General features: G+C 42.3%; 1 protein-coding gene across 1 annotated transcript in view; it reads right to left on the bottom strand.

Annotated features, from left to right (window-relative positions):
* Positions 1 to 10,546, bottom strand: part of LOC132405213 (E3 ubiquitin-protein ligase TRIM8-like) — a 43,392-nt gene extending 32,846 nt beyond the window's left edge. Inside the window, exons 1-2 of the mRNA XM_059989903.1 lie at positions 9,974 to 10,546; positions 9,748 to 9,843 (exon numbers count right to left, since the gene is read on the bottom strand). Of these exons, the coding sequence (XP_059845886.1) occupies positions 9,748 to 9,843; positions 9,974 to 10,546 (669 nt within the window). The remainder of the gene's footprint in view (positions 1 to 9,747; positions 9,844 to 9,973) is intronic.
* Positions 10,547 to 15,581: the final 5,035 nt, after the last annotated feature.

The raw sequence follows: 15,581 nt of genomic DNA on the forward strand, positions 1-15,581 counted from the left end.
CAGTGCTAGTATGGCATATTTTCCATCCCTGATCAATCCTAAGAAGGTTTCTTGAGCCACTGTAGTCCATGTGATGAAGATACTCCAACAATACTGCTGAGTTGAGAATTCTTTGATTTAGACCCTGGTCCTATGTAGGAGAAACAATATATTTCCAGGCCAGGATATTTGGAGGGAATCATTTAGTAGTGATGTTTCCATTCCCTAGTTGTCTATCCTTTTGGGAGGTGGAAGTCAAAGGTTCAAGATGTACACCTGGAGTAGACTAGAAGAGTAACTCTGGTGCATTTTGTAGATATAGCTCAGAGCCTTGCTTCCACTTCTGTGAATTATGGGGTTATGTATACAGTATGTTTATATTTATGTAAATAAGTCTCAGTACACTACCTAAAAATATAAATAAACATATGGGCTTCCTGCCGAAGGGTCTCTGCCCAAAACGTCGACAGTGCTTCTCCTTATAGATGCTGCCTGGCCTGCTGAGTTCCACCAGCGTTTTGTGTGTGTTGCTTGAATTTCCAGCATCTGCAGATTTCCTTGCATATGGGTGTCCTGATTAGTATCCTGGCCGATATCTATCGCTGAATTAATACTTACAAACCAGTTTTTCGGATTCCACTTCAGAGCTGTGATACACAATGGAAGCTTTTCATTTCCATAGGCAAACTAGTATTACTATTACTAATGGGATGTCTCTGGTACCCCGTGCTTTCTACCTTGCTGTCTTACTTTCCTCTTCTGCAACTAGTGTTTTTAATTGATTCTACAAGGTAGATTTAGAGATGAATTATGCACCTTTCTTGAAACTTTCTTCTGGATTTTTGCAAGCAAGAGAAAATACAGAGAGGGGAAAGATGGTGGAACTTGTGGAACAGAGAACAAAGTTTAAGTGCAAGTCACATTATGCCAGACAATATAAATATCCTCAGTAGTAGGCACTGGAGGGAAATTGCACAACACTCATCACTTATTCCCAAATCCAGTGACAGGGCTGAAAGTGTTGCTGTTCTAAAATGGGAGATACAGAATACAGAAATGATGGAAAACCGGTGGAGTTGTGTTCCTAGATAATCAGAATAGCCTGGACATTAAGCACCATCGTTTTTTTTAAATAGTTGAAATGGAGAAAAAGATTAGTATAAAAAAATTGCCAGTAATGATAATTTATCCAAGATTCACAACATGTCTTAACACAGTTTATTAAATAGAAATAAAGTATTGTCCATTTGAGGTTAATTTATGATAAATTCAACATACCCACATTAAAATGGAAGTATATTCTCACTGGTATCTGGCAATTGTGGTTAGGCATGTATTGATAATTTTTAATTATCATCTAATCATAAAAATGACATCACAGAAACTCAAGTAGAATTTTAATTGATTTTCTTGGGCTATTAAGATTCCCTTTACAAATGAGCTGTTGGGATGATTTGAAGAACTATAAATTAAGATGAATACTTAAATGTTTTCCTTTAAATAATAGCTAAGTCCCCATATCTATTCACTGTAATATCATGTCACTATAAATGTGTTCACTGTTCAATAATGGGGGCGTGTTATTATATGATGACAGAAGTTTACTATGAATAGAAAATATATGGTTACATAAGGTGATTGATTTTCCATGCTTTTATTTACAAATTCAGTTAAAGTGCTCATGAGGGGGCTCTGTCACATCTCACCAGGAGATTGATGAAAATCCAGTGGAAATATTAAGAACAATTATTTATGGAACTTGATTATTTAATCCACTAGATTATTTCTCATGATTTTTGTTGTTGCACCCATTTCTCAGAAAATGCTGGAGGAACTCACCAGGCCAGGCAGCATCAATGGAGGGGAACAAACAGCTCAGGCTGAAACACCTTACCGGTTTAGCACTGTGTGTGTGGTGTGTATGTTTCGTTTCGCTGCATTTCCAGCATCTGCAGCATCTTTTGTGTTTACCCATTTCTCAGCATCTTTCCTGTTTACTGATTCCACTTGTGTACTTTCTGTAGCTGTGGGCACCATGTACTCCATCTGAGTTTCATGTACAGTGAGATGGATGCAGTACAGATGTGACAGCTCTGATATGGGCAGAGCTGTGGATCACCATCACAAGCAGAAATGTAACACCACAACATCATTGTCCAATACAGCACTCACTCTGCCATTAATACCAAGCTAGGAGATCAACCCTGTTCAAAGAGGAATGCTAAAGATCATGCTGGAAACAGCACCTTGAGTACCTCAAAAAGGTTGAAACTTGACAATATACTGCATGTGTGCAAAACAGCATAAACCGCTCGCAATCGAGAGAGATATTTCCATCTTGCAAGATGGCAATGGAGATCCATAGTGATGTGTTGTGGGCTGCATACAAAACTTCTAAATATATGCTACTTCCTCTGAATTACTCTCATTGCCCTCTGTCACCTGTAATTTCCTTTTAAGTATTGTATTTTTGAACTGTCTTAATAAACTAACAATTTCACGATCTTCTGAAGGACTCAGCAGACTTAAACTTCAAGCACGCAGGTACAGCACCTTTAAGCAAACAAAGGTACTTCACTATGACTGGAAGACAGGGAGGAGGGGAGAATTTTAAGCCAGACTGAAATGCCAAAGAATGAACGTTCCCCTGCCCAGTACCTTGTTAGAAAATGTACAGTTGCTGGAGAAAACGACCGAAGACCTAATTGCAGAAGGTCACTTTATTGGAAGGAAATGAAGAATGGTGGTCTGTGTTTCATAGGGACTTGGCTCACTCAGACAGGAGTCAGTAAGACCCAAAGGTTTTTGATACACAGTATGGAGCAAACTGCTGATTTGGAGAAGGCGAAAGTTGTGGTGGTGGGCAGTGGAGGGAAGTTCATCATGTTTTATGATAAACTCTTAGTGGTGCACAGACATAGCAGTTTTGTCACACTGTTTCTTCCCCTGACCTGGAACATCTCAGGATTAAGTGCCTACCAGTCTACTTTCCAAAGGAATTTTTCTTCATGATCCTGACTGCAGTTAACATATCACCAAAAGCTAACATTTATCAGCCACTCGAGTTATTGAGTGCTACCATTATCAAATAAGCAACACTCCAAACCAATACATTTCATTACCATAATGGAGGAATTCAATCTGACCTGTTTAAAGAAATCTCTGCCCAGTTATCATCAGCTTATAACCTGCAGCACAAGGGGTCCCAGCACACTTGACCACTGCTATACTACAATTAGGAATGCCAAGCCTTCCCTGCCTAGAGCACATTTCAGGAAATGTAATCACCTGGCTGTCCTTCTCCTACCTGTATAGCAGTAGAGCCAAAAGAGCAAGGATCCAGAGATAAGGACCACAAAGAGGTGATTGTGGGAGGCAAAGAAGTAGCTACAGAATTGCTTCAAGGTGCGTTCAAGAACTCAGAGGATCTGAATGAATATACCAGGGTAGTCACAGACTTTATAAAAACCATCATAGACGAGTGTGTCCCCAGCATATCATTCACAGGCTTCCCCAACCAGAAGCCCTGGATGAACCATGAGATCTGCAATCTGCTGAGGGATCAGAGGCGTTCAAGTCTGGTGACCAAGAAAGATACAAGAGGTCCAAGGATAATATCTGTAAAGTTATCTCACATGTGAAGTGGCAATTCCAGACCAAAAGAATCTTCAAAGGACAGTTGTGGCAGAGATTGAATCCTATGAATTCTTACAAAGTGAAAGCAAGTGACAGAGGTGGCAAAAAGGCTTCACTCCAGATGAGCTCATTGCCTTCTATGCTCACTAAGATGATCAATACATGGGGGCTCCTTCACGAACTCCCACAGTCCTAGATAACACTGTGATTTCAGTCTCTGAGGATGATATGAGAGCATCCTTCAGTCCTTCTGAAGGATGAACCCACAAAAAGCATCCAGCCCAGATGCGTTACCTGGCTGAGTGCTAAGAACTTGTGTTAGTTATCCAGCTTGAGTGTTGACCGATATCTTTGACCTTTCACTTTGGCAGTCTGAGGAACTCGCCTGCTGCAAGCAGGCTTCAGTTATACCTGGGCTTAGGAAGAACGTGGTAATCTGCCTCAATGAATATTGTCCAGTAGCCTTTACATGCACTGTGATGAGTACTTTCAGAGGGAGGAGATGAAACATATCAACTGCTCTCTGAGAAATGCCTACCCACAGGACAGGTCCACAGCAGATGCCGTCTCATTGGCTCTTCATTCAGCCTTGGAACATCAGGACAGAAAAGATGCATACATCAGGATGCTCGTTATCAACTCCAGCTGAGCATTCAATACTATCACCCCTCAAAGCTAATCAATAAGCTTCAAGACTTTGGCCTCAATATCTCCTTGAGTAATTGGATCCTCACTTTCCTCACTTCCAGACCCAGTCATTCAGATTGGCAACAACATCTCCTCCAGGATCTCCATCAGCACAGGTGAAACACAAGTCGGTGTGTTTAGCCCCATTCCACTCAATTTACACTTACGACTGTGAGGCTAAGCACAGCTCCAACGCTATATTTAAATTTGCCGACAACAGCATTGTCATTGGCTGAATCAAAGGTGGTGATGATTCAGCACATAGGAGGGAGATTGAAAATCTAGCTGAGTGGTACCACAACAACAACCTCTTACTCAATGTCAGCAAAACCAAGGAACTGAGTATTGACCTCAGGAGGAGCAAACCCAAGGTCCAAGAGCCAGTCCTCATCAGGGGATTAGAGGTGAAGAGGGTCAGCAACTTTAAATTCCTCGATGTTATCTTTTCAGAGAATCTGTCCTGGGCCCAGCACTTCGGTGCCATTGTGAAGAATGCACAGCAGTGTCTTTACTTCCTCATAAGTTTGCGAAGACTCGTCATGCCATTTAAAATTCTAACAAACTTCTATAGATGTGAAGTGGAGAGTATATGGAGCCTGGTATGGAAACACTAAAACCCTTGAACGGAAGATTCTCCAAAAATCAATGGATGCGGCCTGGTATATGATAAGTAAAACCCTCCCCATCACTGAGGACATCTACAGGAAATGCTGTTGCAGGAAAGCAGCATCCATCATCGGGGATCCCCATTTCGCAGGCCATGCTTTCTTCTTGCTGTTGCCATCAGGAAGAAGATACAGGAGCTTCAGGACTCATACAGCCAGGTTTAGGAATGGTTACTATCCCTCAACCACCAGGCTCTTGAACTGGAGGGGAAAACTTTGCTCAACTTCACTAGCCCCTTCACTGAACTGTTCCCACAAATTATGGACTCAATCTCAATGAGTCTACATATTATATACTCGATAATTATTTTTTATTTATGTAGTATTCTTACATTGTTTTGTCGTATTGTACATTTGTTGTCTTTTGCACATTGCTTGCCTGTCTGTTCTGTTGTGTGCAGGGTTTCAATAATTCTATTATAGTTCTTGGGTTTACTGAGTATGTCAACAAGAAAATGAATCTTAGGGTTGTATAATGTTATGTATATCAGAATCAGAATCAGGTTTATTATCACCGGCATGTGTCATGAAATTTGTTAACTTAGCAGCAGCAGTTCAATGCAATACATAAAATAAAAGAAAGAAAAAAATTAATAATAAATAAGTATATCAATTACAGTATACTAAATTGAATAGATCAAAAATTGTGCAAAAAACAGAAATAATACATATTAAAAAAGTGAGGTTATGCTCAAGGAATTGGATGGCAGAGGGAAAGAAGCTGTTCCTGAATTGCTGAGTGTGTGTCTTCAGGCTTCTGTACCTCCTTCCTGATGGTAACAGTGAGAAAACTGCATGCCCTGGGTGCGGGGGGTTCTTGATAATGGACGCAGCCTTTCTGAAACACCACTCCTTCAAGTTGTCCTGGGTACTTTGTAGACTAGTACCCAAGATGGAGCTGACTGAATTTACAACCCTCTGCAGCTTCTTTCAGTCCTGTGCAGTAGCCACCCCCACCCCCATACCAGACAGTGAGGCAGCCTGTCAGAATGTTCTCCACATACATATATAGAATTTCTTGAGTGTATTTGTTGGCATATCAATTCTCTTCAAACTCCTAATGATTTAAGTTGCTGTCTTGCCTTCTTTATAACCACATCGATATGTTGAGATCAGGTTAGGTCCTCAGAGATCTTGACACCCAGCAACTTGAAACTGCTCACTCTATCCATTTTGTCCAGGATACTTTGTAGGCTAGTACCCAAGGTGGAGCCAACTAAGTATATAACCCCTGCATCTATGTACTTTTTTGACAATAAATTCACTTTGAACTATGAACTTTAAATGAACTCACAAACAATTATCATATCAAGCTCAGCATTCCTGCCACACTGGTCATAAATATCAATAGACAATTGGATAATGTGAAGGGAAGGTTCAAGACCTCCCTTGCTCAGTGATGGTTGGTCAGATACATGCTATACAATAGTACTATAGACAAAGCTGAAACATGTTCAACCTGATATGTTGAATGAGTGAACCACCATCCCGACCATCAATACACAGCAAGTTTTCAACGAATTTGAGAAATTCCATGTAATTTTTTTTTAAAAAGCCATGTGAAACTGGATGCAACAAATTCTGTGGACCAGAAAGCATCCTGACAGTTGTACTGATTATTTTCACTTCCAAAATAGCTGCTTATGAGGCAAGCAATTTCTGTGCAATATGTTGCAGGCATCTTTCCAATAATGTGGAAAATTGCCCAAATCACAAAAAGCAGGAAAAATCCAACCTGGCTAATTATCATACAATTAATCACTTTCAATCATTAACAAGTTGATAGTAGGTGTCGTTGTCAGTACTGCCAGGTAGTGCATAGTATCCAGTATTCCACCCACCAATGCCCTCCTCTTTTTTCTGTAAGACTGCTCAGAACCAGGTCAGAATACAACCTGATCAGACAGCCTGTATCAAACCCCAGATTATCTAATAACAAGGAGTTGGGATTGTCAAATGCTGCAACTGTGTGAGATGAGAATCCAGTGAAGTAAATGAATGAAAAGGAATCTGGAACAGGGGAAAGAGGGAAGGATCTAACTAAAGACCTTTAGCAACCAGGGGTATGATAATTATTGGAGCAAAAGACATTTGGGGCATACTGAGCTCCACAAGGCTCTGCCATTGCCACACACGAGGCTGCTTAACAAGATACAATCCTATGTAATTACAGGAAAGACACTGGCATGGATAGCAGAATGACTGACAGACAGGAGGCAGTGAGTGGGAATAAAAGGGGCCTTTTCTGGTTGGCTGCCAGTGCCTGGTGGTATTCCTCAGGGGTCATTATTGGGACCGCTACTTTTCACACTGTTTGTCAATGATTCAGAGACTGGAATTGAAGGCTTTGTGGCAAAGTTTGCAGATGATACGAAGGTAGGTGGAGCGGTAGGTAGTGCTGAGGAAGTAATGCAATTGCAGCAGGACTTAGACAAATTGGAAAACTGGGCAAAAAAAGTGGCAGATGGAATACAGTGTTGGGAAATGTGTGATAATGCATTTTGGTAAAAGGATCAATTGTGCAGATTATTATCTAAATAGGGAGAAAATTCAAACATCAGAGGCACAGAGGGACTTAGGAGTTCTCATGCAGGACACCCAGAAGGTTAATTTACAGGTTAAGTTTGTGGTAAAGAAAGCAAATGCAATGTTGCCATATATTTCAAGAGGAATAGAATATAAAAGCAACAAGATAATGCTAAGGCTTTATAAGACACTAGTGAGGCTGTACTTGGAGTATTGTCAAGAGTTTTGGGCCTCTTGGCTCATAAAGGAATTGCTGTCATTGGAGAGAGTCCAGAAGAAGTTCACGAGGATGATTCTGGGAATGAAGGGGTTAACATATGAGGGGCGTCTGGCAGCTTTGTGCCTGTACTCACTGGAATTTAGAAGAATGCATGGGGATCTCACTGAAACCTATCGATTGTTGCAAGGACAAGATAAGGTGGATGAGGAGAGGATGTTTTCTATTGTGGGTGTATCCAGAATCAGAGGGCACATCCTCAAAATCGAGTGGCAACCTTTTATAACAGAGGAAAGGAGGATTTTTTTTTTTAACCAGAGAGTACTGAATCTGTGGAATCCTCTGCCACGCACTGTGGGGGAGGCCAAGTCGGTGGGCATATTTAAAACAGAAATTGATAGTTTCCTGATTGGTCAGGGCATCAAAAGATATGGCGAGAAGACAGGTGTATGGGGTTGAATTCGATCTGAAATCAGCCATGATGAAATGGTGGTGCAGACTCAATGGGCCTAATGGCCTGATTCTGCTCCTGTGTCTTATGGAGAGAGAGCAGTGAAGTTCTAGCCCAGTGTTATACACCTACAGCTTTGTGGTTGAATACTTTCATTCATTCTAAATAAGAGCATACGAAGCAATGCAACTATTTTCTTTGTACTTTTCTCCTTTCTTCTTTTACTGACTTTACGTTAATCCAGGTCTCTTCTCAGGCATCTTGAAGCTGGGTTTTATGAATTATCAAAATGTTTCCTATATATCTATGTTATGCTGTAAGTAGATCAGGTCACTTTATATCATATACTGTATTGGACAGGCCAGTGAGCACTGTGAGGGTCATGTTTTTTGACTTCTCCAGTGCGTTCAACACCCTCTGCCCTGCCCTGCTGGGTGAGAAGCTGACAGTGATGCAGGTGGATGCTTCCCTGGTCTCATGGATTATTGATTACCTGACTGGCAGACCACACTACGTGCGCTTGCAACACTGTGTCAGACAGAGTGGTCAGCAGCACTGGGGCTCCACAGGGGACTGTCCTGTCTCCCTTTCTCTTCACCATCTACACCTCCGACTTCAACTACAACACAGAGTCCTGCCATCTTCAGAAGTTTTCTGATGACTCTGCCACAGTTGGATGCATCAGCAAGGGAGATGAGGCTGAGTACAGGGCTACGGTGGAAAACTTTGTCACATGGTGCGAGCTGAATCATCTGCAGCTTAATGTGGAAAAGACTAAGGAGCTGGTGGTGGACCCGAGGAGGGCTAAGGCACCGGTGACCCCTGTTTCCATCCAAGGGGTCAGTGTGGACATGGTGGAGGATTACAAATACCTGGGGATAAGAATTGACAATAAACTAGACTGGTCAAAGAACTCTGAGGCTGTCTACAAGTAGGGTCAGAGCCGTCTCTATTTCCTGAGGAGACTGAGGTCCTTTAACATCTGCCGAACGATGCTGAGGATGTTCTACGAGTCTGTGGTGGCCAGTGCTATCATGTTTGCTGTTGTGTGCTGGGGCAGCAGGCTGAGGGTAGCAGACACCAACAGAATCAACAAACTCATTCGTAAGGCCAGTGATGTTGTGGGGGTGGAACTGGACTCTCTGATGGTGGTGTCTGAAAAGAGGATGCTGTCCAAGTTGCATGCCATCTTGGACAATGTCTCCCATCCACTCCATAATGTACTGGTTAGGCACAGCAGTACATTCAGCCAGAGACTCATTCCACTGAGATGTAACACTGAGCATCATAGGAAGTCATTCCTGCCTGTGGCCATCAAACTTTACAACTCCTCCCTCAGAGTGTCAGACACCCTGAGCCAATAGTCTGGTCCTGGACTTATTTCCATTTGGCGTGATTAACTTATCATTATTTAATTATTTATGGTTTTATATTGCTATATTTCTTCACTATTCTTGGTTGGTGCAGCTGTAATGAAACCCAATTTCCCTCGGGATCAATAACGTATGTCTGTCTATATCTGCATACCACTTCACAAGTATTACTAGTCAAACAATAAATTATAAAGTATATTCTCACAGACCTACCTTTAAGTTCACTTCAGTCCTTTGCAAATCTTTTGTAGTTTGTTCTAAAGTTATTCTGAAACTGTGCAGCTGCTCCAGTTTTTCAGAAAGACTGGACTGATAAGAGAAGATCAGAGCACATTATAGTCAAATTCATTGTTAAACATTAAAATTTGTGAAGTAGATTGACCTTCTAATTAAAATGATAGATCTGAAATTCTAAAAATCTGAGCACAATAGTTCTCACCTTTTTCTCATTACATACATCTTTCAAAATCCGTATGTCATGGTTCTTGTGTGATCCAGCAACATAGCATGTTACACAGATACAGCACTGGTCATCTAAGCAGTAATATTCAATTAGTTTCTCATGATCTGAACACTTCCTGTCTTCCAGTGAACTTGCAGGCTCAATCAGTAAGTGATTTTTCTGAGCAGCTCTCTCAGAATGCTTCCTCAAGTGATGTTCGCACAGAGACGCTTCACAATTCGTACACGTCATCACTGCAGGGAAGGGGCTATCCAAACAGAAATCACAGAGGATCTTAGATGGTTCTTCATTCACCTGGGTGGCTTCAAAACGTTCTATTATATTGCTTAGCTTCAGATTTTTCTGTAGTACGGGTTTTTGAGCATACTCAGCGCGGCACTCCGGGCACGAATACCCTGGCCCAGTGATTTTCTTGTCCCAGTTATTCTCAATACAAGTACGACAGAAGTTGTGCCCACAGGATAGTGAGACTGGTTCTGTGTAAATATTCCAGCAAATTGAACAATTTAATTCTTCTTTTAAATTACCAACAGCTGAAGTCGAAGCCATTTTTATTTATCTGAGGAGAGTCAAGCAGCTGTAAAAGATATGCTGAATGGTTAACAATAGATCAAACTCAATAATCATAAAAATAATATAAACAGAAACAATGTTGATTTACAACCTCAAAATATTGCAAAATAACTTTACTTACAATGGAATATTTTTGAAGAGATGTCTTTGTTGTAAATACAACCTATCTGCTCTGGATACCCCGCTCTGGTCTTCTGCCTGCTCTGGATCTTTTCATTGCTAAATGTCAATGAGACATAAGCCATGTCAGCTTTACCCTCTCCAATTCTAACCTCACTCCTTCTGAATGTAATGCTCTCCACTCTTTCTGCACCGATGCTAACCTCAGCATCAAGCCCACAGAAAAGAGGAGTTCTGTAGTAGTCTGGTGGTCTGACCTCCACTTTGCTGAGGCCAGTTGACAACTGTCAGATACCTTCTCTTACTTACCCCTCAAATAGGAGTCCACTAGGAGCACCAGGCCATTGTCTCCAACACCATCGCTGACATTATTAATGCTGGGGATGTCCCATCCACTGCCACCAACATCATAGTTCCCTTACCCTATACCTCCTGTTTCTATCTCCTACCCAAGATCCACAAACCTGCCAGACCACGTAAAGCCATTATCTTTGCTTGTTTGTGCCCCGTGGAACTCATATCTGCATACCTCGACTCAGTTTTACCTCCCCTAGTTCAGTCCGTTCCTACCTATTTTCATGATACTTAACACACCTTTGATCTTTTCACTGATTTCAAGTTCCCTGACCCTGAGCATCTTTTTTGCTATGGATGTCCAGTCCAGTCCCCATACACCTCCATTCCCCACCAGGAAGGCCTCAAAGCTCTCTGTTTCGTTCTGGACACAAGACCCAAAGAGCTCCCCTCCAGCACCACTCTCCTCCATCCGGCAGAACTCATCCTCACTCTCAATAATTTCTACTTTGACTCCTCCCACTTCCTTCAAGTAAAAGGTGTAGCCATGGGCACTTGCACGGGTCCCAGCTATGCTGAAATGGCTGACACGAGAGGGCACAGTTTTAAGGTGCTGGGAGATGTCAGGGGTAAGGTTTTTACGCAGAGAGTGGTGAGTGCGTGGAATGGGCTGCCGGTGGCTGCGGTGGAAGCAGAAGCGATAGGGTCTTTTAAGAGACTCCTGGGTGGCTACATGGAGCTTAGAAAAAGCCTAGGTAGTTCTTAGGTAGGGACGTGTTCAGCACAGCTTTGTGGGACGATGGGCCTGTATTATGCTGTATGTTTTCTATGTTCTATTTTCATCAACTTCATCAACTTTGCCTCCAAATTCCAGCCTGCTCTCAAATTTATCTGGTCGATTTCTGACTTCTCCCTCCCCATTCTCAATCTTTCTGTCTCTATTTCTGGATACAGACCCACTGACTCACTCAGCTACCTGGACTATACCTCTTCCCAACCTGTTACTTGTAAAAATGCCATCACCTTCTCTCAATTCCTGCATTTCCACTTCACTTGCTCACAGGATGAGGCTTTTCATTCCAGAACTAAAGGAAGAGACTTCCCTTCCTCCACCATCAATTCTGCCCTCAACCGCATCTCTCCCATTTCATGCACGTCCACGCCCCCCCCCCATCCTCCCGCCAACCCACTAGGGATAGGGTTCCTTTTGTCCCCACCTACCACACTTATGGCACATAATTCTTCGTAATGTCTGCCATCTCCAACAGGATCCCACCACCAAACATATCTTTCCTTCCCCACCCCACTTTCTGCTTTCAGCAGGGATCGCTCCCTACATGACTCCCTTCTCCATTCATCCCTCCCCACCGATGTCCCTCCTGACACTCATCCTTGCAAGTCAAACCGGTGCTACACCTCTACCCGCACTACCATTTAGAGCCCCAAACCTTCATGCCAGGTGAGGCAACACTTCACCAATGAGTCTGTTGGGGTCATCTACTGCATCTGGTACTCCCGGCATGGACTCCTATATATCGGCGAGACCCGACGCAGATTCCGAGACTGCTTTGCTGAGCACTAACACTCTGTCTGCCATAAAAAGTGGGATCTCCCAGTGGCTTCCCATTCCCATTCCATCATGTTAGTCTGTCCATGGCCTGTCCTGTCACGATAAGCCCATACTCAGGTTGGAGAAGCAGCACCTTGTGTTCTGTCTGGGTAGCCTCCAACTGATGGCATGAACATTGGTTTCTCGAACTTCCAGTAATGTCCCCTCCTCATTCCTCATTCCTGTCTCCCTCTCTCACCTTCTCCCCTTGCTTGCCCATCTCCTCTGCCTGGTGCTCCTCCCCTTCCCTTTCTTCCATGGTCTTCTGTCCTGTCCTATCAGATTCCCCTTCTGCAACCCATTATCTCTTTCACCAATCAACTTCCCAGCTCTTTACCTCACCCCTCCCCCTCTCCTGGTTTCACCCTGCACCTACTACCTTGTAGTTCTTCCTCCCCTCCCCCCACCTTCATACTCTAACTTCTCATTTCTTTTCTCCAGTCCTGATGAAGGGTTTTGGCCTGAAACATCAAATGTACTCTTTTCCACAGATGCTGCTTGGCTTGCTGTATTCCTTTGGGACAGGCAGTTACAAATACATCTCTCCGTGTTCCATGGAATTTCCTGTGTCTATTTAAGACAAAGGAGTTGATTTTTGGCTTCAGGAAGGTCCACACCACTCACACCGCTCTTCACATCAGTGGCACGGCAGTGGGAATGGTGAGCAGTTTCAGACTCCTGGAAGTGCACATCTTGCACAACCTCTCCCAGTACCAGAAGACACCCTCTGCACTCAAGGAAGTTCACCGACTCCTTTGCTTTCTGAAGAGGCACATTAACACTCACAGCCTTCTACAGAAGCACAGTTGAGAGCATCCTGACATGCTGCATCACTGCGTAGAATGGAAACTGTACAGCGACGGAGAGGCTCTGCGTATTAAAACTGCACAATGCATCACCAACACCAGTCTACCTACCATCAAGGACATACTGAAAGGTGCCACAAAAAGACCAGCAATATCATGAAGGAGCCCACTGACCCTGCTTATGGACTATTTGTCCCATTCCCACCGGGGAAGAGGCTGGCAGCATCCACACCAGGACCACCAGACTCAAAACCAGTTACTTCCCCCAAGTCATCAGGCTGATCAACACATTTATCCATTAACTCACTTCACCAACCCCTCATGTTCCTGCACTTAACATCATTTTATGTATATACAATCAGTCCATCTATATAAGCTAGTATTATGTATATATGACCGCACACAAATAGTTGCTTGCAATTTGTGTTTCATGGAATAGCTTTTATATTTGTGTTTATTGTATTTTTCGTGCTGCATCAGATCGGGAGCAACAATCATTCTGTTCTCCTTTACAATTATAGAGCCATCTAGTCTTAGAGAGGTACATCACTGAAAAAGGCTATTCAGCCCATCCTGTCCATGCAACCACCTACTCTCATCAATCTATACTGGGACCATAGCTCTCCACGACTCTGCTTTCCATGTACCTATACAAACTTCTCTTAAATGTTGATATCAAGCTCTCATGGACCACATGTGCTGGCAGCTCATTCCACACTCTCACTACCGTCTGAGTGAAGAACTTTCCCCTCATGTTCCCCTTAAAATTCTCACCTTTCACCCTTAACCCATGACCTCTAATTGTAGTCCTACCTAACCCCAGTGGAAAAAGCCTGCTTGAACTTATCCTGTCTATACCCCTCAATTTTGTATACCTTTATTAAATCTCTCAATCTTCTATGTACTAAAAGTTACAGTGCTAAACTATTCAATCTTTCCTTATAACTCAGGTCCTCCAGACCCAGCAACACCTTTGCAAATTTTAAAGAATATACTCTTGGTGGCTGGTGAAAAGTCTCTTACTAGGAAATGGTAATCACAGGAGAGCCCAACTTTAAATACATGGATGGAAATTATAATGGACATTTACAAAATAGAGAAGATAACAGCATCTGTTAATCATAAGCTGGAACAATTTGATTCATACTGGGAAAAATGGTTTAACTACATAATGCCTCATAGGCCTGATTTTATTCTCACAAATCAATGAATATGTTGTAAAAAAAAAGATCACTCCCTGCTTGTACATAGTTCTTTCCTTTTGCTTGTTTTTTCTTTCCACTCTTTTCTATAAGTATATACCTCAGATAAATACTTCATGGAGATTTGTGATATATATGATTATATGATATATGTGTACAATGTCTGAAATACATCTTATGGAAATGTTTGTTTGATGATGAACTTCAATAAAAAAATAAATTACAAAAAAAAAGAAATGGGCAATTTGGGCCAAACTAAAAACATCTCTGACTCATTTTACTGCTAAGTCTCATCAACGACTAAATTCTGAGAAACTCAGACATGATAACTAAAGGGGCTTATTTATTTTCTGTTCCAGAGGTTTCACATCGAAGCCTGGCCCATGCAGGGATCAGGGAACGATGTCGTATTTGTCAGTGAGCTGATGCTGAAAAATTCCACAGTTATCTCAGTCGGTCAGATTCATGGATGTTCCCATTCCAGGGCTCAAGAGGCTTATTGTTAACCTTTGGGTTCTAGCAGACAGCACAACTTCTTTGCAATATGGCCCCAGAGCAGGCACTCTAGATCATTGCAGTTTGTGGAATAGTACTTGCCAAGAATGTCTGAATTTGACTGTTTTATTGTCTGTGGAGGAAGAGGAACCTGGGGTATCACAAGGACAGCCCTTCAAAGGATTCTGCTAACCCGGCAGAGGCCTTCCCCTAGTGAACCATTGGTGAGCCTCTCTCAAAGTTTAACTAAAAGAACATACCATAATTTTCTCTTTGAGTACATCTTGGCATTGGTAAAGGGGGTTTGATTTATTATTGTACCTTCATCCTGGTCGTCGAAGTTTTGTTTATTTAAAGCTGAATCTGTGACCATGCTTGTCATATTTATCAATGATTTGGATGAGAATACTGTATAGATGGCATGATTAGTAAGTTTGCAGGTAACTTCAAAAGTAGCGCCATCGTGGAGAGTGAGTAAAGTTGCC

This window comes from Hypanus sabinus, chromosome 15 (genome assembly GCF_030144855.1).
Source record: "Hypanus sabinus isolate sHypSab1 chromosome 15, sHypSab1.hap1, whole genome shotgun sequence".
Classification (NCBI taxonomy): Eukaryota; Metazoa; Chordata; class Chondrichthyes; order Myliobatiformes; family Dasyatidae; genus Hypanus; species Hypanus sabinus.